A 23,496-nucleotide genomic window follows, 5' to 3' on the forward strand; every position below is an offset into this window, starting at 1 on the left:
TACTAATTGCTTGTCACCACTCTCGCGATCATGTGATATTCGTACGCATGTAGGTTTTCTCAGCTAGATAACAAATACTGCCGGGTATACGACGTTCCACGTATTCGTGATTCGCGCGTGTCGCACCGCGTAATCGGTCGGGGCGAAACACGATGAAAAATCGACCGACTACGGACAGAACTCGTTGAATCAGAGAACAAAGCGAGAAGAGAGAGGTTCGTCGCAGCTCGGCCAAGACGAAACCTTAAAACGGCGAAGGACGGACGAATATTTCAGTAGACGAGCTTAGAACGGCGTACACGAGTTTCTGACCGGATTGATCTTTTGCTTCGTGTTCCAAAAATGGTGAATAAGAGAATTTTTCTAACTAATATCGGATATGAGAGAACGACACGTAAAAGAACGATACGACAAAGAAACACCGTCGTGTATGGTTCTACGTATTAAGATTTTCCAAACTATCGCGTTTCTGGAATATAAAGTGAAAATTCTATCCAACCGTCTCCTCGAAAGCAGAAACGTTCCAAAGATGCCAAGTATTTTTGCAAATCCTTATACCTTCTTTGTACGTACACCACATCGATACAGGACGCTACGTTTGTCCAATAAAAGCTTCGTCCACCTTTCGTCGTTTCAATGTTACAGCTCGATCCAGTTACGAGAAACACCTCGTAAACGTTTAATTGTCTCGTAACAAACGAGTAAAATCTCTATATAGATTCCTCAGACCTTTTTGAACGGCTCGTTAATCGATTTCTCCTTAGAGAAGACTCGATCAGGAATGACCTTTGCGTATCCTTTCGGTGTGGGATCGAGCATCCTTGTCGTTATTGCAGTCGATCCATAACAGCGAACGCGGAATCTTTATCCGCCATATAGGTTAAAGAAGTTCCGACGAGGAAGTCCCGTTTCGAACGATTAAAAAGATCTTAGTGAAATTTACGGTTCAAAAAGTGGAGACAATGCTGAACGCCGTAGGAGATATGACGAAGCACGCGCAACTTGGCGTACTCCGCTGGAATCGAGATCGACACCTCGACTCGTTTCCAAGAAGCGATGTAATCGGGCATGGAAATCTCGAAGGTAAGACCCCCACGCGTTCATTAACATATTAACGCTTTTACAATCGTGCTCGTATCTCGTTTCACTATCGTGACTCCGAGCTCTCCATCTAAACAGACGAATGTTTCTCTGACAGTCGTCATTCGCCAAACGATTCACTCGATCTATCAACATTATGTTCTTCGTAGTCGTCCGCTGCGTACAGGTGTTTGGTTAAGAAGGAAACAAGTCGAGGAATCGTCTAGAAAAAGTATACACGGAAACGTATCGAATCAAGATGAACAAGTTCACTACGGTACAGTAGAAATGTGAAAAGACTTCAATTCAAATTTCGTTATGATCAATTTCGACAGAATTCGTTTTACATAGCAAGAATTACGCTATAAGTTAGAAAATTTAGAATCTATGTTCTTCAAGGCGGCAAAATTCCAAATAAACATCGAATTGTTTTCATTTGGTGGTCTTACATCCTTTCCGGCTTTACTTCACAGAAACTCGGCGTTAGTCGCAACTAGATGGGTAGATCGTTGGGAAAGAGAGAGCAAAAAGCACGAAAAGACAAGCAGAGGATCCAGAGAGCAAGTAGAATCGCAGCGTAGCTACACGACAGTAGCCTGGATACGCGGGAACAGGACCTAGGAAGGAAGCGACTCGGATCGCCGCGAGTTTTTCTCCTTCCCTGAGAGCGCAACTTATGCACATGCATAATGCACCGGCTGGTGGACATCTACGATCGCGTGCCTCTGCTGGATACCACCTACGTCAGAGACGCTGGTATACACCAGCGGCGTTGCGGCGTAAACAGCACTAAAAGGAGCAGCAACAGCAACGACGACGCTCGTGTCCACTCCAGCAAGCAAGAAGGAGTGGGACACGAGAGTGGAGAGTTCGAAGACTTGCAGAGGAAAAAGAGAGAGAGAAAAAGAGGGGAAGAGAGAGAGAGAGAGAGAGAGAGAAGCTGAAGAGGTCGAAGAGGCGGGAGGCTGGAGACGATCGACCAAGGAGGACGGTTCGAAAGAAAGAGGGAACGAGAGAAACGGTAGTCTATGGTCCAGCGACTTCGTAGCAAGAAAGAAAAGAGAAGCGAGCTGAAACGAAGTCGAAGCTTGTGGTCTCTCGCCAACTCGTGGCCAGTTTCAGACGCGGCGCTCGACCGTCAAGCTCGCGATCTCTCGAACGGACGACGATCCCTGTCGCTCGCCTCGAGATGCGAACATCGTCGCAGACATCTTTCGTCGAGCCCATCGAATCGAACTTCGATGCTCCTGCCAGCTCGGTGAACTTTTGACTCGTTGCTCGTGGCTCGTCCCTCCACTTGGAGAGTTGCGACCGCGTTTCGCGAGTTCCCAATCGTTGCTCGTTCAAAGTGAAATCGAAAGTAACTTCGCTAAACTTGGATCGTTTACTTGGAACGCGGATCGTGTATTGGTGTACGGGAAATCGAGCACAGGTACTCGTCGAATTGCGTTGGGCTACTACGGTTACAGTGGACGCGTGTTCCGACGAACATGTCACAGCGATCGAATATGCACTGGGTTGTTGGAAAAGTTTGATTCTATTACGAATTTCGATCGAATAACGAGTAAAGATACTAAAGAAAATTAATTAAGGAGAAACAGCCGAAATTCGTTGATAGAACGAGTCTCCATTCTCAATGACACAGCGCCTAGTATAACGGATAATCGGTTGTTTAAATATTTTTCTCGTCTCTGCACTAGATACTTCCTTGTTTCCATGTCCATTCTCAAAATCGTTTCAAACTTTACCAACGTAATCGCGACGGTGATGTCTCATCACGGTGTTAATGAAATTTCAAAATACTTCATATAACACACATAATATATTCAACGGTATTCTTAACGTGTTTCTACGAGCATTACTTTCGCGAGCAACAGTAGATCTTTATGAATACGCGTTTCGATCTTCAGACTCTTCGGGACGACATGCGACGGTTTATCAGAACGCTTATCCATTGAAACCATAGCCTTAACACACGCAACGAATACGTCGGTAGTTAAATGTTCAAAAAACAAGAAACGATTTTTCGGTGAATTTCGTTCAACGTGGAACGTCGTTTCTAACGAATCCGATTTGTGTTCCAGCGCTCGATGCCCTGGGACTTGGTCGCGCGTCGTGATCGACCAAACCGCATCGTTGAAACGAACTGCCCTCCTCGAGCGGGCTCTATCGTTATGCTCGATCGCGTTCGTTGAACAAGTTCTCGAGGCAACGAAGGGAGAAGAATCTTGCGTGGATAACATGATTTATCAGCCGAATCATCATCAGTCACCGACAATGTCGTCCGCGAGGAAGACATCGCCACGACCGCAGCGTCGAAGCTTGCAAGCATCGTCGGCAAAGTGTGCGAACGCGAAAGCGAAACGCGGAGGCGATAGGACTGGCAACGAGGAGAGATGCAGAGGAAGGTGCAGGGTGCAGTGGAGCGAGAAACACGTGAAGGAGGGGTTGGTTCTCGTGCAAGAGGCGCAGCTTGCCAGAGTCGTCAAGACGGGGCCTATCACGGAGCATTACGAGATCGACCCGAAGCCGTTCGCGAAGTAAGACGTTCCACATTCGCGCGATTTTAATTATATTCACGTGTGTATAGTACCAGTCATGGATATTAGGACAATTTACGTTGCATTTATCGCAGAGTTTTAACAAATTTTATTCTATTTAATACTTTACGTTCGAAAGCATATGCTGTGAGAATGGAATAATAGATTTGTAAAAGAACGATTAGAAAGTAAAATTTAATAATTGTTATCCATATCGTTATCGTTTGGGCAAATTGATATTTTTACCAATAGAACTGGATAAATGTTTCCATCTCAAATTATTATATGCAGGGCATTTTATTGGTGTATTTTGTGGACTTTTTATACCTTTAAATATCGGAGGCTTTTAAATAAATGCAGAAACAATAGTCGTAAATCCGCTGTTCGATCGTCGTCGTTCAATCTCTGTGCTATATGTACATCGGCGAATCCTAATACGTATGACTGGTGTATCTAACGCATGACTTGGAAATCAGTGCGCAAACACGTTCATCAGAAACTAATATCAAATTGACAGTAGAAGTGACAGAACGCTATTCCGTAACATACAACGTTTAATAGTTCAATTGAAAGCGTCACGTTATAAATCCATTGACGGTCGATCGAGGAATTTTCTATACGTTCACCAATGAATCGTCGTTGTTCGTGTTGCACATGCACTCGTTCGATAGTGGTACTCGAGGCTCTCAGCGATAATAGCTTCACTTCAATGAAACTCAATCCAGATGCGGTCGTTGTAAAAATGAAATCGCGTTGGTCGTTGGAACCGCTCGGCTCGTAACTTTCCACCGCGATCGACGCACACCGATCGTTAATTCCGCTGAACTTTACTTCGTCTCATATTTATCGAGTATGTTAATACAAACTTAAACAAGCGGTGTAACCTACTGTCAGTGTGCGTCGATAATCCATTGGTAACGGTTGCAATTGCCGACCGTGACTTTGCATCTTTAACGAAGCGGACTCGACCGATGGCTGCTGCAAAATCGTTTCGCGATACCGACTCCGTTAATACTTTGTATCTGCAAAACTTACTCGCCTCGAATTAGCAAGTTTCAAAGGGTGGCTCTTTTTTTGAGTCTCGACCGGCTCGTTAGCGAGCGCTGTCGCTAACCAAAAACGGGGCCGAGACGCGAAAGGCAAACGAATGTTTCGCGCAAAAAGAAGGAACGCGCTGAACGCCACGCGAAACGACGACTATATTACGTTAGGTCATCTCGAAAGTTTCCGGCAGTTTCGAACCGTTCGATTTAAAATGATTTTACTTCTGCAGAAGTGGATTTTTTTTTGAAAAATATTTTCCATATCGTAATTTGATTACACGTTTTTCCACAGCATTAATTTCGCCAACATAATCTTTTCGCAACTGAATGTATCTTGGGCTGTAAGGAAAAGAAAAGGTATTTATTTAGAATAGAATTTTCGATGATAGAAATACAATTTTTTCTAATATTATATGTATACTTAATCTATTTAGTATTCACCGAGCGATTTTAATATATTGCAGTGTAATTAGGCTATCGATTGAACGGAAAGATTAAACATCAATTGGAATTATTTTAAGACACGCTTGTTACTCTTTCGCGTGACTAAATATGGTCTTTAAAGTATACTGAATAGAAAAAATCAGCTAGTCACTATTTTAAACAAAGGATGTGTGAGATACAATCTGTCCAACCATATTTGTATAGTACATACTTGAAATATTTATACGTTAAAATCAGATACAGCAAAAACGGCGGAAACTTTCAGGATGACTTAATAATTCAGCGAACTCGAGGACTCGGCATCTCGACTGTCGACTTAGCGATAATTATAATACACCTTAAAACTTGCAGGACACGATTCTACTACGACCATTCTACGATGACGTCTCGTCGTATCGAGTTCCCTAACATCACCAATGCTTTGATACTGGATCATCAGAGATGCTCCGATCCATCGTCGAATTTTTCTCGGATCATCAAATCGTTCATTTTCAATCTCTGCTTATCTTTGGTCGTCGAATTTTCCTAAGATTACCGACGATTCCGATCCTTGATTCTTCGATCGTCAAATTCTCCCGCTATTTTTCGCAAAGTTTCCATCTTCGATCGTAAGATTTTCCTAAGACTATCAACTCTTCGATCTTTCGATCGTCAAATCGCCTTAAGACTATTGGAACATTTAATAGTCGAATATTTTCCTATGATCAGCGAAGGCCCGATTTTTAATCATCGCCGACGCTTTTGATCGTCCCGGTTGTCGGAACAAACGCACAGAATCGGCCGTATATAGCGTCGATCTCCCCGTATCCGTCCGATCTCGGTGATTCAGTGCGCGTGATTTCGATTCGGTATCGCGAGCAAACGACGGCCCGAGAGCAGCCGAGCACACCTGGTAATTACTTTTAGAAACGGGCCTTGAATCCACGGCAAACGGGGCGCAAAAATTGCCACGGTACCGAGGGTGAGGGGCCTGGAAAATCGAGGCTCGTCAGTCCGGTGTAGGCCAGTGCGTTCAAATTGGAAACGATTAAAGTTAATTGCACCCACTATCAGATGCTCGTTACGACTGTCGCGCTTATCTGTTCCGGCTAAAGGACGTCGGTGAAATTGCGGTGCAAAAGGGGAAGGGGTATTCGCCGATTGCCGCACAAGGGCGTCTACTTTCTCCCAGGAAATTTACGGGCTGCCAACACTTCCGGGATGCATACTCTCGGAGAAAACATTAGCCGGGGATCTACCGGAAAGCTAAGTCAAGATACGCTAAGTTTAAGAGCATCTGCTCCAATATAATACGAGGTGATATCGAAAAGAAATCGGACTGGTTTCGCAAAAGTTTTATTAACGAACCGATACAGTTTTGACTCTGGTTCTATTCGAAGTAATTCACCGCTGTATTGATACGTCGATCCCAACAGTTTTGTCACGCCTCGAATGATCTTTGGAAATCATTTTTCACAGTCGCGTCAAGTACCTGTTGCGACTTCTTTCGTATTTTATCGCACACTGTGGAAACGTTTTCGCTGGAGCTGCGATTTTATTTTAAGGGAAAGAAGGAAGTCCCGACGGGCTAAATCTGGAGAATACGGAGGATATGAAATGACCGTCGTGTCGTTATCCGTTAAACATTTTCGTGTTTCGTAAGACCGCAATTGCGGAAAAACAAAAACTGGCTCCTGCGTGACGGCAACGCTCCTGCGCACACGGCTTACGCAACACGAAAATTTTTAACGGGCAGCAACACGATGGTCATTCCGCATTCCGGTATTAGCGCAGAAACAGACTGCTTCGAAAGGAACCGAAGCCGAAATTGGGCCGTTAGTTCGTTAATAAAACTTTTATGAAACCAGTCCGGTATCTTTTTGATAGCATCTCGTACACCACCGACCATAAATATTTGAATACTCCGTGATGTTAACTTAAATCGAATGCTTTTCACTCTTTTTATTTTTTTATCATTTTATTCTAAATTTGTTAAATCACTCGCACCATATGTACTTCATAATGCGAGATATTGAATAAAGTAAGCTTTTGTTAAAGTTCTGCAATAGTGGTAGAGAATATATGTGTCTACCAATAAAACCCAATATTTACGCATGGCAGTGTAGAATATTTGTTGGTTGTTGCTCGCGATAGAGGCGAACGAAGAGCTACGAATAAACAGGAAGATTAACCCTTTGCTCTCGATTGTCCTCTGAGGGGACCATCGTTAAACTAGCAAACAACTCGGATGTTCCCTATAATAAGACACAAAGAGATTACTGGTGATTTTTTAGCACTAAATTAACAGAAATCAGGAATTTTTAAAAAATATATGTTTCCTCGAAATCTCGCCATCGCATTGTACGGAAAAATAAATAAGGAAATGAAAAATATTCCGAGGACAGAGGGTTAAAAAATACAAAATGATACAAACGGGGATGCGTTGCGAGCGTTCCGCGCGCAGCTCGCGTCTCGAACTTTCGAGAACGCGGTCACAGCGCGTGAGTTTCGAACCACGAAGACGGTCGCCTGTAACGCGCCGTGGGACGTTTGCGCAATAAAGTTCGCCGTGTTAAGATACCAGAGGCAGAGACGCGTAAAAGCGGTCGGTTCGCAGCGTCGATTTACACGCGTCGCGGGCGCAGCCTTGCAAGGCGCCGCGGCGTCGACCTTGTCGAACAGAGACGCTCGGAATTGTTCGAGACGATCGTAAAAATCTCACTGACGGCCAACGAAATTTCGAAGTTGCTTTCGTCTTTTCTCTTACGAGTCTCGTGTGCTTTAGCGATAAGATTCGTCTCTTGTTCTCTCTCACTGGTTGCAGTGGAACCATATTTAGCAGAACGGATCCGGAGAGAAAGCAGTTAATCGAGTAATCCTGATAATAGAGATTCGCCGAGCTATTCCTTCTTCTTATGATTAATTTAATTCATTTGGTTCGTTTATTTACGAGTAATAATCCTTTGATATCGAATGCAAACACAAGAAAATAAATAGAATAAAATTACATACAGCAGTTACTTGAAATTAATCGCGTAATTACTCGTGGAATGAGCATAACTCCTATCACCTTGCCAATAACATTGTAACATTAGTTTAATTTTGCAATAAAATGGTCGATAACCGACTCGATGTTGTTTCACAGCGGACAATGGGCGAAAGTTTATCGATGCAGATCTCGGGCGACCGGTATCCTGTACGCTGCAAAGTATTCATCGAGAAACCGATTCAACGCGGACTGCAGCGCCGAGCTGAGACACGAGATCGCTTTGCTGTCGCTCTGCTCGCAATCGCATCGCGTCATTCGACTTCACGATGTCTACGAGACGCCCAAAGAAATTATCCTCGTAATGGAATAGTGAGTATCTTTCTAGGGAACGTATAATGGTTACAGTAGAAGAACGCGATGAATGGAACCTCCTGTATCGTTTTAAGATTCGGTAGATTCCCAACAACTATAGAGACATAAATAGTTAGCTATTTATAACAGGCGAAATTCATCGAACTTTGAACTTTCCAGCGCCCCTGGTGGCGATCTACAGACGCTCATCGACGGCGATTTGGTGCCCCTCGAAGGTGACGTGGTACACTTTGTGAGGCAGCTAGTAGAAGGACTCGCCTACCTCCACCAGAGAAATATCGCCCATTTGGACATCAAGGTAAGTTCGACCCATAAAAGGTCGAAGCGAACTTGTCACGCTTCTCGTATATCCGGATCCCGGAACCGACTTCGCTCGGCGTCGCGTCACCCAATAGTTCCGACGATTTCCTCTTCTCAAAGCCGAAACCGTACTCGAGTTTTCTCAAAGTCCGGCGTGAGCGTAGCATCGCGGGAGAATTCACAGAATTCGATCGCCGCTCGGCGATCTTGCAAAGTGGAAACACTGCCCGGAATAAAAGCATTCCGAGAACTAGAGACAAGTTTAGAATGTCGGTACAGTGGATGAATCACGATTTATTTATATAATAGTAACGAACGCGGTATTAAAAATTAATTCTATACAAGGTTGCTCGACGTCTAACAAACAAACTTTGTCAGTACGGTAGAAGCTGGATTATTAAGTTATGATAAAGTTTGAAGCTGATACGGAACTTCGATTAAAGAGAACTGTTTTGTATTACCTGGCAAATTCCTTTCATATCGGAGAACAATTAAAAGAATCTCAACATCGTTTGATACTTACAGCAGATTTACATTAACAAAACGTTTCAAATTCTACACGAAATCAGATGACACGACTTCATTGAAATTTTGTACTGGTTGACAGATTTCAAGATATTCGAACTTACGTTGCTTTGATTCAGCGATTAACTCAGCTGATCTGAAGCTTACGAAGGATAGTTTGAAAGAATATTTCTACAGACAAGTAACTAAGAGTCGAATAAATAAATCAGTCCCGACCTACACTAGTTAACTTGAACGAGCCTTTAAGATCAGCAACAGAACGCTTTTAATTAACGGAAAACCCATTTAACCATCGACGACGCGTTTCTATTCGCGAAGCTAGTAGAAAGGCAGCTTCTTAATTGCGGCCGGCCGCGTTCCGATAGAAGCAAGCCGATTCCGCGATAAACGGCCGGTAAACAAATTGGAATTGCCTTTTACGTGGTATCCGGACAAAGGGGAGATACACGGAGCGCGCGACTCGGCCGGACTCGGGCCCTCATCGAGCGTCGAGACGCGACGAAAAAAGTCACTGGAACTCGGACACGGCTTGGAAACGAAAGCCCAATGCGGTCCTGTGTTCCAGCTCGTTGCCGGCCAATTTATCGCGTCCTTTCGATACTCGGGCGCCTTTTATTTCAGCAATCGCGGAAACGTAAACGCCTTTTAGGCGGCGAGCTCCTCAGAGGAAAAAAGATTTTGCGCGAGAACGCGCCGCGTGTCGTCGAATAAAGTCTGTGTCGTGTATTTTCAGCTTGTCGCTCGAACCGCACCGAGGCGATCGTCTCTCTTAACGGGCAATAACGGCCAGTTTGGCGAACTCCGCTTCCACGATTTTTACGCGAACCTACAATCCTCGTAAAATATCGCGCCGACGTAATTAAGAGTTGCATGTGGCATTCGCGAAAACTCGTCGGTTCGCCTTTCGGTACAAACTGCTCTCGAGTTTTTACGGCTTCCTTACGGCCCGTAACTAGCGATGAGATACCGATCACTGTTAATGACGTCCGATCGGTTCGATACCGAAGCACTCGATAGGAAGTATCGGTGCGAAGTAACGAAATTTTTGGTACTTGGTACCGATTATTACTGATATCGGTCTTTCTTCGATTGACGCTAAATCGATACTGTACTTGATGCATCACGGAGATATCGACACTCGCTTGATAATACTTTAGCAGCGTACAAAATCATATTCGACGTCGACAAGGGATGGGACGTTTAACATTAAACAGTCTCTCTGTTAAGGCGGAATTTCGTATAAGTGGCAGACTCGAGTGTTTGGATACATTAATGTGCACAAGTGTCTGGACACTTTCAAATTGCAGTGGGATCTCGTATAATGTGGTGGTCGTTTAACACGATTGCAGAATATCTTTAAAAGATTCTATATACGGGTATGTGACGCGCCAGAGCATATTATTGCTTTAAACGTACAAGAGCAATATTTGTAATTCATTTGCTGCGCTTGCCTTTTGTGCTTTGTGTATAGACCTGATGTATGCGTTTCTTGAATTGACTCGAAAATCACAGTCATGCATTAACTTTTCCACGACGAGCACGACTTTACGTATTGTGCCAGCTATTTTTGGGCGAAATTGGTTCTCTTCATTTTTACAAAATAATCTATCGCTAGTTTCTATGTTGCGGGTAATTACGATATATGGGGTTGCTACTGTAACGTTTGATGGATTGGACAAATTTCTATCGAAGTTCCGTTTCTGTAGTCGCATCAGCGACCGCGGTCTATTTATAAGAATAAAAGCGACTGCAACGAGTGTTTGGGCGGAAGAAGAGGAATTTCAGAGTTACGGTAAAGCACGACTCGATTTCACGGGGTCATCCGAGTCTCTTCTTCTTCGCCACGGACAAAAAAGGACTCTTTCTTGTTATCCTCGCGAGAAATTCGCGAAAGGTCGACGAGCCTTTACCACGGAACAACATCCTCGACCAAGGCGCCTGCCCGCGCGTTTTACGTGCTCCGCGAGTGGATGCGAGCGCGTGCCGACTTTTATCGACGGCGTAAATCTCGTCGAGAATCCTTTATCAAGGATCTCCAAACTTATTTACATTTATTCAGCTATCCGAGCCGAATTCACGACCTGTATTGATATGCGCTTTGTGTTACGCTGCAGGTACATAAAGTCGCTCACGAAAGTATTTGAGCATTCATAGAAACTCTCTATGAATATACTATACATACAAAATACCTTGCATTGGCTCTCTAATGAAACAAAACTGTAATCGTTATGTTGCTAGAGTTTGAACCACTAAATCCCAAAGTGTACGTGGAAATTACAAGATGTTCAAGATCTTGAACAGTCGATTATTCGCTGTATTAGTAGGCCACGATATTTAACGAGACCATCTTCGGCGTTCGTTGCATGTTTAAGACCAATATTCATTCTGCATATTAATTTTTTACTAAGTATACATTTGCAGTAAATGTCCTACAACTCGTGTATATTATTGAAATGCATGGTATCTCGCTTCGACTTTATGCCAACGTTTTCCTTAAAAGATGAAATCGTTCCAGTTCGTTAAAACTAATGATGAGATTAGGCGAAAAAATTCGCACGCACATGAAAGTAAGATTAAATTGTTAACACACTGTCCATTCATCGTTCGTGGCACACAAAAACCGAGACTATGTACGACTATATTAACAGCTCTGTGGAATTAATTGAAAAGGACGTCGGTTACAGCGAACGCGTTAAGTCCAAGCAACAGCGAGTCTTTTTCGCGAGTCTATTTCTTGCCAGTCTATTTTGGCAACTGGTTACAATCTTCACACTCCTGAGTTTAATCCGCCGTGAAAGAAACGTGGCAATGAACAACCTTGGCCAGTGCAAATTCTCGGGCGCGTTGGAGATCGCGCGCTATCCCCGATCGCTGATCCACGGTTCACGATTCGCGGGCTGCTACGAACCGAGAGGATCGTTGCGTGCGTCGTGTACGATACTCGCATTATTCCAACGCTCCATAAATGTTCGACCGCCGTATTTGGATATATGTAGTGGGGCGCGTATCAAAGGGAGAGGACAGGCGAGGGACGTGCGATGCATTGCCGTGTTGGCGATCGTACGTGCAAGCCAGCTGCGCCTCTTTGTATCCACTGCCGAATCGATGCAATTACATTGTCTCCCGGTGCAAACTGCACCCCAGGCGATACGCTGTCTCGCCTCGCCTCGCTATGGTCTTTGAAACCGGCTGTCTGACTGGGGAAAGTCATAATTTCCATTATTTTCTGTTACACAATTCTCAATTTTCATTATAAGCTTTCTACATACAAGTTTAAATCCTTAATTAAATAAAAGACAGTGTTACGTAAACGCAACGTTCTGCTTGCAATTCTTTTCGGCAAAATTTACTTTACCGAATTCTATTCTTTAACGTTGTAGTTGTGGAAAGGATTGTTCCAGGGATTCGCTCAATATTTCTTCCGACGCCGTTTCTTCCATGCTAAAAAATTGATTAGTACCAGAAAGATCGAGACAGATAGATACCACGAGTAGATGGAAAAATAAACAGAGGAATACAGCGGATATACGCTGCGGCGTCGCGTCTTGTAGAAAGCGTTCGAACTTCTTCGTTCGATCTCATCCTCCTTACTTTCACCGATAGAAAACATTGCCACGGGGAAGGCTTCAGAGTCGATCGACGGATCTATCGAAAATTCAATTTTCAAGCAAGGTTCTCGCGAGTTAAAAACGCAGCTATCGCATCGATACAATTCCCAGGAGGAAAAACAGAGCGCGGCGAGACCCCACGCTCTTCGCGGTAGAGCGACCACGCCCAGACTTCGTCGGTGAATCACACCCGGTTCCTATCTCGCTGGACGCTCGATACCTATGTCTGACCGCCATAACTGGAGCAACTGTTGATAACTGGCGAAATTCCCGTGAAAGAGAAAGGAAGGAATCGCGCGTTACGTTAGCGGACAGCTGTAAAGCGACGCGCAGCTCCTCCACCTCTTGTTTGTTTAGAGAGACAGAGCTGTCGCCTGTAGATTAATTTCTAAATGTTTCTCTTTACAATTTCAATATCGCGAATGTGCGCGTTTATGTATTACTAAAGTCACACCGGATAACAGATAACACGCATAAAGATCCATGATCTACTCATTCGTGAACCACGTACCATAATTCTGAATTTTCTGGAACATTTATTTTATTATGCGTTTGTAGAAGATGAATTTTCCTTCGTGAAAGATTAGAACATATTTCAAGGCGATTAATACAGCGTTTCGTGGCTTGCTCTCCTGTTCAAGTCAAAGCGACTCGATTAACTGAAAACCGGAGTAAAAATTCGAAAGAATAATTCAAGTTACTTGAATTGATCGAAAGACTCTGAGACTTCGCTGTTACGTCTCGATTAGAAAAGGCAAATGGGATGATCGATCCTCGAGAGATACCGCGACGAGTAACGAAGCTCCCACGTTGCCAGCGTGAAGGAACAATCGCATTCTGGTTAACAAGATAGTCGGAGCTCGATGAATCACTATCTCTGTTCGTAGATACGAGGCAGCTAACCTGTTCACCGTAACTGGAGCACCTCTGGGTGTCTCGCGACATTTGCCAGAACAGAGGAGGAGAGGAAACTTAATCAAACGCCTCGGCGACTCGTTTCGACCACGCATAAAAGGGAAACCCTGGATGTTTAATAAGGCCGCTCCGTTTCTATACTAACTCGATTAAAATCCTGCAACGTGGAACAAAATTAACAGTTCACCGTCGTGTAAATACCTTCTTATCGAGGCAAACACATCGAGGAGAGGAGAGATTTTCGATATGTTACACGAGGGTCCGGCCCACGCCAAAAGTTGTTTGGTCAGCGTAGCGAGAGTCGATCTTGTGAGAGATTCGATCGCGTAGGATTCAGCTACGTCCGTTCGAAACGCGTTCGATTCGATTCCTTCGAGACTGCTTGTCCGAAATAAGAGAGAAAGAGAGAGAGAGAGAGAGAGGTGAACCAGAAACATGTGTATTCGAGAATACGATTAAATTTGTCATGATTGATCTCATTTCTTATAAGTCATGAAGCTTAAACAATATCATCGATCATTAAGGAGAGCCTGTAGAAGTCGACTTTTTTTTTTATTGGCGTATTTCAATATAGAGGATAAGATAAGCACATTTATGTAAATTTAAGCAAACTGGAATAATCGTTAAGAGTTACAATGCCGTCTGAAATCTTGTGGCGCTGTTAGACAATCAATAACATTGTCGATATTTCAAGGCTCTCAACGAAAATGCAGCTCGTCAATAAATATCGATGATATTTCATTGACAATGTATATCGATCCTTTTAGTTGAAAACCTTGAAATATCGACAACATATGCTGATATTCTAAGCACACCCTGAAACGCGTAATTATTCGTTCATTATTTTTCAATAACTCTTACAAGCAATTTCTGTCAATTTTCACCTGTGTTTGCATAAATTTAAAATTCTGATCGATCAGTCGTTTTCCTGCTAATCTCGATCCAACAATCTAGAATAGAGATGTATGTAATACGCAGCGTATAGAGAAAAATATATTAGCGATAATGAAATTTTAAATACTTTCGCGCGACGCACGTAACATATCCGTAAAAATTTCCCTGTGTTAAGTAACAGTTTCGCGAGCCACCGTATGTCCCTCTTTAACGTCATTCGCTGAATTGCGCATCTAGCGGACCGAGGAATTATTTTTACGTCTTTTGTCATTATTTATTAGCCGCGTGCCGGGACTATCGAGAGATACTTTGAATATTCAGATTCGCCCACGCCGTCACATCTTCCAAGGACCTGGACGTTAAAGCCAGGAAGATTCTACGAGAGGAATAAGCGGTGTCCCCGCGCGAGAGAGCCGCTTACGTAACCGGCGTGTATTTCGTAGATCGGAGATCGTTAAGCGGCGATTCGAGAGCGCGGGATCGGGCAACAGGCGTGGGTCTAGCGTAACGATCGCGATTCTAACGTGTGTACTTGTTAGGCTGGGAAATCGCAACGGGTGACGTGTATAAGGAAACGCGAAGAACCGGCCGTTGGGAAATCTAGGCTTCGCGAGACGGCGCTCGATCGAATATAGGTTGCATTCTTATGCGACTCTCGTCGTGCAAATAAAGCGCGTAAGCGTCCTCTCGTTTGAGAAAAATCGCGTTCGCGTTACAGTCGACAGTTACGCAGCAGAGATCGCAGCCTCGATCGCAGCGAGCTTGTTCAACGAGAAACTTAATATTCCATTCTGTTCGCTGTGCGCGCACGAATTTATCGTAACAGCATCTACCGTGTTTATGTAAATGATCGCGATGTACTCCTCGATGAAGCGCGAATCACGAACCACGCTGTTCGTACTCGCGCGCGGCCCTTTTCTCCCATTCTCTCGTCTCAGTTTCCATCCCGGTTTTTCTAACTTTACGTCGACGGCAGGCGTGAACTCTGCTGCGCTCGAGAGGAATGCATTCACGATGAAGCGCCTAACTGAAACAATAACCATCCGTGTCGTATACATGTACGTTATTTTTTATTGTCATTGACAATAAGATATGAGGGAAGATAAGCATAAAAGATTTCCTGCAATTGACGCTAATCTGAGTAATTTTTCACGTTGTAGATGTTTCCTTACTATCCTGTAACGAGAAATTTTCGTTGATTAATTTCCACTTCGTGTTGTACAAATGAGATTCTATCGATGTTGAAGCATCGTATCTGGTGAACGATACAGTAAATCTAAAACACTCGTAATTTACGTGGAATGATCGCGCTTGTTACGAACGATCTAAAAAAGGTTGTACAAAATTCTTTTGACGCGATAGCAATACCGAAAGCGTCGTTTAACGACGTGCTCGACGATCCTCGAACAGCTTCGACATTGTGACGGTAGAGAAATACAAGATATCCCGCTGAGCAAGCGACGCGACGCGTAAAAGGAACGACGACATCCGACGCGACGCGATTAACTCGCGTTAGTTGGTGATGTTGTTTAAGGTAGCCTCGTTTGCATGGACCGAAGTCTCCCAAGATCTTTTATCGATCGCGTAGATCATCGAGGATTCGCGAAGCGCACGACGTTGAAGAACGTGAACGGGCATAACTGATTTTTTTTCCATCGCATCGAGTACGAGATTCACGGAATAAGATAATTGTGAATCACCGTAAAGTGGAATCGATCTACTGGCGCGGTATGGGCAGAATGTTTATCGGAAGATTTTTATACAGGCTGTTTTTCCAGGCAAACTTCGTTAATATATTCGTCGACTATGAATGAGAATGAAAATTTATTCAGGGCGAACTGCCAAGCATAATCTACGAGCGAAGATACAAAATATTACAAGAAGTTTCATCGTGAATTGTTTATCGTCTATTGTAATTACTATGCCATAGGATAAGATAGATTTACAATCGATGTAATCGCTAGATTGATGTTGATGCAAATGCATGTTTTTATACAAGATCGATAGCTAAACTTTGAATATATATAAATTGTAATCGAGGAATGAATTTTCTATTTAGATTTTTATCTACATTCCATTTCAGAGATGGAATTTATTATCCCACCAGGTCAGAATTTTGATTTTATATCGGAGAAGCAAGCATCGTTCTCTTCCTATTTAATTAACTTTCTATTTAACCACTTAACAAATCCGTTTCTTTCCCATTTTTACCTATGGAATATCCTGACTAGGTTTAGTTATAAAAAAAAACCCTGCAGAACAGAATAGACTCGAGAAACTTCTAGAAGCGAATATTTAATTATTAATTTCAATTAATATGGAAATTAACCCATCGAAATGACGTAAGACATGTGAATTTTCCCGACGAAGATTACTCGAACAATGCTCGAACCCGTTTTTATAATCGAATTCATCTGAATATTAACGAACTCATTTTTCGTTCATTGCCAGAGTTAAAAATATATCGCTCGGTCACATATGCGTTGTTTACGCATTACTTACGCACGAAATTCAATTAAAGCGAGGAAAAAGCGACGACTCGCTCGGGCTGAATTAACGAGTCAATTAACGGCGGCTAATTGATACCGAAAAAACGAACGGACTAATAAGAAACGACTCACCGGTCGATGCTTTATGTTTCAGCCGCAAAATTTGGTAATGATGGGCAGCTTCCCGGAATGCGAGGTGAAGCTCTGCGACTTCGAGATCTCGAGAGTGATATTAGAGGGGACGGAGGTCCGAGAAATCCTCGGCACACCGGATTACGTGGGTAAGCAACCGTTTTTCACCAGACGACTTCATTTTGTAGTTTTATCGCGCGCGATCTCATGGCATGCCAATAAGAACAGCTCGAACGAAACCCAACCGACAAACGAGATGTGATTTCCATCCGAAGGAACGAGCCAGCTGGTTTCGTCAGTTGCTCCGAATTTTCGTTCCCTTGGAAAATATATAGGGTGTTTCAAAAAATTCAAGTACTTCTAAAAGCATGTAATAGAGGGAGAAAAAAATATAAAACAGGCTTATTATTTCTACAGATCCATCAGATCTCTTATATTGGTCACGAGCATGAGTACTCGTTTGACATTTTTCCGCCTCCTCGATAATCGTTTATAGTCGCGACAACAACAGATGTATCTTTCAGTAAAAATCGATAACAATTTAATCATCTTTATTTGTTGCTTGTTTTAAAGAGTTTTACATCAAACCCCGCGTCAAATCTTTGAAACATCCTGTAAATATCTGCGTTATCGCTACACGGATGATGTATCGCGCGCATTATTTTGTAACGCGAGTTTACTGCGATCAAACAGGTAAACAGGTGTGTCGGCACTTTGCTCGAGTTGCCAGTTAATTGCTAGCAATTAATAATCTTGCCTCGTTAATCGACGATCTTTGGTCCGAGCGAGATCGCGGACATAATCGATATTAACTGACACGTTAAGTTTCCTTGCGCGATCGCGTTGTCCAACTTGTCATCGTTGATGATTCTTGCCTCTCGAATCAATGTTAAAATCTCGCGATCAGGAAATACCAGGCACGTTCTTCTGCTCACTTTTATTCTCAATGTCTAAAAACTCGTCACCGCGTTGCCCATCGACATTGGGATTTCCAGGCGAAAGCAAAGGGGAACGGTCATCGAAATTCTGTTAAATCGAGTTTCGTCGCATGGATCGTTGCCAACTATTAAAATGCTCACGCATTCTTCGTGCGGCCGTTAATTTCGATTCGGACGAACGATGACTCGTTCTCTTTGTTCGCGACGCGTTTCGCTCGAACAGAATGATATGCCGCGTAACAGCAAAACGGCATATAAAGCTTATTCAATGAAAAGAGCTCGGTCGTAGGCCGCATAGTTAACGATATAATTGACGCGCGCCATTATCCTCGTTGATCGTATCGATTCGTCGAATAACAGAGCTAGCGCGTATCGTTGAATATCTTAATCGCGCTTAACACTCGAAATGAACGAGCACAGTCATCGTGATCGTGTCCCGGTGCTCTTTATTCGATTTATTCGCAAGAAAACTCGTCGTACTCGATCTCCTCGCGAATTTTATTAACTTTTCATGCCTCGGAAACTTACCCGCTAATAATTAAACTGCAGACGTTCACGCGTGTTAAATATGTAAAAAGCATTTGACATTTGTGCACAGGGAGTAGAGCGCTAACATGCGTATCGGACTAGCGTCCAACTATACACGATGGAAGAGAGAGATTATTTTATTTTTATCTTTGTCGGTCTACTTAACGTGAAGGTAAAAATTGTAATGGGATCTCTAGCGAGGATCGATGAATGGAGAAGTTATAATAGGAATACCGTCCAACTATAAAGAAAGACAGCAATTACGAGGAAGAGAAGAATCTAGACTTTCTACTCGTGTAACGAATTTCGATCTCGTAATTCGATATTTTTAACGGCGAAGTACGACAAAATTTGTACACCGTGTAGTCACTGTCGTTTAAAGCGTAAATTAAAATTCAATTATTCCTTCGACCAATTATTCCAGCCGACACCCACGAGGTTCGATTAGTTTTCGTTTGCGAATAAAAAATATGACGTTCCTAGATGATATCACGAGTCCGAACGAGGCCATTCAACCAAATAACATTCGCTTAACGTTCCACGATTTCTCTCAATTTCAGCTCCTGAAATTCTGCACTACGAGCCGATCACGTTAGCCGCCGATATGTGGTACGTAAACGATAGAGAACACGGTGGAGAAATTTTCTGAGAAAAATGGCCTAAAGATGAATCCATGAAAAATAGTAATCTTGGTCTTTTTTCCCAGAAAGTTTCCCAATTACGTAATTCTTCGATCATATTCGAATAACATTATTCGATTGAAGGTCCGTGGGTGTAACGACTTACGTTCTTTTAACCGGATTTTCTCCATTCGGCGGTGAAACCGATCAAGAAACGTTTCAAAACATCTCTCTGGGCGAAGTAGATTTTCCCGAAGAATTGTTCGGCGACATCTCGGCGCAGGCGAAAGATTTCGTCGCGAAGCTTTTGGTGCTGGACCCGAGGTGAGTTACGAAACATAAAAGCAATCGAAAAGATGGCTAACGGGACAATACAAGGGCGAGAAACGTCGCTCTGATCGATCTACAGACGTACGCGATTTTTTGCTTCAAACCTTGATCAAATATTTAAAGTCTCCCTGTTTATTGAAATATTAACAATCATTCAATTATCAACAGTACCTATTGTTAATTGCGTCCCTACTCGAGAAAGAGATACGTAGATATTGAGATAAAACCACCGTCTTATATTTTAGCGCACGAATGACCGCGAAACAATGCCTGCGTCACGATTGGCTACGCGGCGCGCCTACGCAAGCGTCGCCACATCTCCGAAGATACCTGTCGAAGTCGAGAGAAGTGCTTCTGGAGCGGGTTGTCAGTCGCGAGAACCTGCGAAGAGCGGCGCTTTTGAGCCAGGCGAGCAGTCAGGCGAATCTATCGAGCGACGTTCAGGACTCGAATCATTCCGATCAGAGCTTGCAAGACTGTTTGCTAAGTCAAAGCGAGATGTGCCTGAGTCATCGTCTCACAGGAAGCCGATCTAGTCTCGAGGGTAGCGAAGACTTCCCAAGTCCAGCCGATTCTCGAACGAGTCTCAACTCTTCCAGAACGAATCTTAGCTGCACCAGTCAGAGTTGCTTGCTGAACAAAGAACAGACCCAGGGTTTGCTCAGTCGAGCGCAAAGTCGGTCACAGGCGAACTTAAATCACGGTCTTAGTCGAGGACTTTTGTCTAGAATACGAAGCCTAAATCGAATCCAGTCACAGGCGTGTTTGCTCAATGAAAACTCTTCCGTAACCTCAGCTTCTTTACAACCGCGAATGACGATAAATCCTGTGATGAACAAGTCGCGGGAGAAACTGTACGGGCTGAGATCGTTGTCCAAGTCTCAAGGGGTTTTGGACATCTACAGAAGCCTCGAGTGTCTTAGACGAAGGAGGAAGAGCTACCAACGAGCCAAAACGGAGGATGTGGTGCCCATTTTCAAACGATTAGGTGCTGAAATCGATACGTCCAACGTATCGGACACGTCGATTGAAACCACGTGCGACTCTGGAGAACGCCGATCCTACGATGATGTTTCCAGTTTAACGGAGACGAAAAAACATTTGGATGGAGAGAGCAAAGAATCTTCGCAGAAGATCGCGACAGAATTGGAGATCATGGGGCAAGTTAACGATCGATCGAGAAAAACCGAGCTGCAAGAAGAAGTCGTCAAAGATCTGCAAGCATCGAGGGAACAAGCTTTCGAGTCTGAAGAGAATTTCGATTCGTTGAAGTCGATCGAATCGGATACGTTAACCGAAGATTCGGACGAAACACCGGTGAATCGCGATAACGAATCGAACCTGGTGGCCGGAAAACGACCCTGTCAACGACAACATTCCGACGTTTCGAGTCACTCCAACAATTCCGGCACGTCGGACGACAAAGAGGACCGATCGACCGAGTCCGAAAATGAGGAGCCAAAGTACACCGTGGCGCAGCTCGTATCCGCGTTTAACAAGCACCAGGAAGTCGCCTCGAGGTCGAGTTTGGAAGCGATAATGACCGAGAAAAGAGTGAACGAAGTCACTTTTCCTACTGGCACAAAAGCTCTGAGGTTATTCATTCCGGATATCAACATCAGCGAAAGCAAGATCGTTAGACGGAAAACGAGTTACAAGCCGCGGAAGAATTGGGAGGAGTTGAGGAAGAAGAGCGAGAAAGACGAGGGAATATTGAAGAACTTCGTCGATTCGGGTAACGAGGACGAAAACGAGGATAACGACGTTGCCTCTGATCCTAAAAACGATAGGAAACCGGATAGCAAAACTGTGGACGATCGAAAGGATAAAGAGCAGGTTGAATCGTCTTCCGAACAGTGGTCGAGTCCATCGTCGATTGGTCTCAACGAAGACTATATCTTCGAAGAAGCTACGGTTCAAGACAATGTCGATACAACAATAGACGAAAAATACAAGCAATGCGTGAAGGGAGCCAGGTCGATCACGATGGAACCATTGAGCGACAAAGCTCAGAGGACGATTGTTAATCCTCGTCAGAAAGAAAGGCTACCAAATTATATTTACCCGGAAGTCGCGTGCCATATCAAAGACGATTCTCAGGACTCGACTAGAAAAACAACTTCTGTATCCGTGAACGGTAAAACGAATTCGAAGGTGCAAAAATCGGATCGAACGAAACCGCTGTATAATACAGAGTGCGCGAACGTGAATTTGAAAGACATCTTGCAACGGGTAGACAGCTTTCAGAATAATCCGAGGGAGAACTTGGAAAATTTAAGAAAAAGGACGTCCATCGCGAAGGTAATCTTGAACGACAATCAGGATAAAAACGAGGGAGAAAATAGATCGAGTACTCGAGCTCGAAGCGAGCCACCTTTGAATTTGAGTCCCAAGGAGGAGGATCATAAGATGAAATTGGTTGTACCACCGTCTTTCGCGAGATCTTCGTCTTTGTCCAGCGAGAGCAGTTGCCCTACTCCTTCTAGCGTGCACTCGGATGCGAACACTTCTTGGGAAGACGTTCAACGTGGTACAGCGGGATCTAACGTGTCCTTGGAGAAAGAAGATCCCAGCAAAATCCAGAGAAGGCACGAGATTCAGAGAACTTCGAGCGAGGGAAGGAACAAGCAATGCGCAGATGACAAAAGGCTTTGGGGTAGAGTTTGTACGGGTTCTTACAGCAGAGCAATGGAGAAGTTTAGCAAAAACAATGACGCGAACAAGAAACCTATTAACCAGCTAAATGGATCGCAACAAAATGGAAAGATTAGGAGGAAAAGCAGCCCTGCCATGCCCCAATACATCAACCCGTAGAAATACACTTCCCTTCCACGAAGACTGATTATAGAACTTGGCCTTGCTCGATATTACGGTGACTCAAGCCGGAAGATCGAACAGCTGAACATTTCTTTTCGCGAACTCTTTGACCGAGTTCGTTTGACAGAAACGAGACAATCGATTTAACGATCTTCAAGCCTTGGCAAACCTTGGTGAAACAATATCGTAAGACTTAACCAAGTAACGTAGCTACGTTGGTCATGTTCGAGTGGACCAAACCGGCGGATAAATAATCTACAAGCGTGTGTCATCAAATAGTCGAACGACAAACCTGTCATTAACATCCCATCTGGGCGTCGTGTGGTCAAAGAAGGCGATCGAACGTGATTGATCGTCATAGCCTTATCCTTGACTTAATCTCCATATCGAGCGACCTTCGAGAACTACTTTTTTCGAAGTGCGTAGTATCGATGGACACGTGGGTACCAAGAAAACGAAGCAACTAATTTCGTCTGGAAATATGGTGCCGATAAAAACGAGAGGAAAAGAAACATCGATAGTGTCTTGTAGCTTAACTCACGTTGCGAGGAACGTTGCGACAATGTACGGCGTGCGAGAAACGCGAATCTTCGTTCGCGTTCAAGGAAATTGCTCACTCACGAGAGATTATCTTTTTACGATACATCTTTGCCTCTACTAATTCTCTCTGTTACCCATCGAAGCTTTAGATAGTAACAATCAGGATTCAATTGGTGCGCTGAAAATGGTAACTCAATTATATCGTAGTAGCTAGCGTCTTCTTAAAGCCGGTCTAATAGTGTATTTCATTTAGATTCTAAACGACTCGTTCAATTTTGTATCGAAGATATCGCAATAAAGACTCCTTGCCGTTAAATGTCACGCGTTATTTGCCTTGGAAAAAAAAAACGGAGCCAATCGTAGTCTCAAAAAGCTTTCACGAGAAAATCCAATTAATACCTCTCAATTCCTAC

General features: G+C 43.7%; 1 protein-coding gene and 1 long non-coding RNA gene across 2 annotated transcripts; both read left to right on the top strand.

The window, feature by feature from the left end:
• Positions 1–1,603: 1,603 nt before the first annotated feature.
• Positions 1,604–23,399, top strand: LOC122574274 (probable serine/threonine-protein kinase MARK-A). The gene is made up of 8 exons (XM_043741669.1): positions 1,604–2,512; positions 3,165–3,620; positions 8,232–8,444; positions 8,607–8,745; positions 17,333–17,459; positions 19,337–19,385; positions 19,541–19,720; positions 19,972–23,399. Exons 2-8 carry the CDS (start codon positions 3,322–3,324, stop codon positions 22,538–22,540), a joined length of 3,576 nt encoding a protein of 1,191 aa, XP_043597604.1. The 5' UTR covers positions 1,604–2,512; positions 3,165–3,321; the 3' UTR covers positions 22,541–23,399.
• Positions 3,627–7,152, top strand: LOC122574283. The gene is made up of 2 exons (XR_006318981.1): positions 3,627–5,999; positions 6,161–7,152. It is a non-coding gene; the product is annotated as an uncharacterized LOC122574283 (long non-coding RNA).
• Positions 23,400–23,496: the final 97 nt, after the last annotated feature.

Source organism: Bombus pyrosoma, linkage group LG13 (assembly GCF_014825855.1).
Source record: "Bombus pyrosoma isolate SC7728 linkage group LG13, ASM1482585v1, whole genome shotgun sequence".
Taxonomy (NCBI): domain Eukaryota; kingdom Metazoa; phylum Arthropoda; class Insecta; order Hymenoptera; family Apidae; genus Bombus; species Bombus pyrosoma.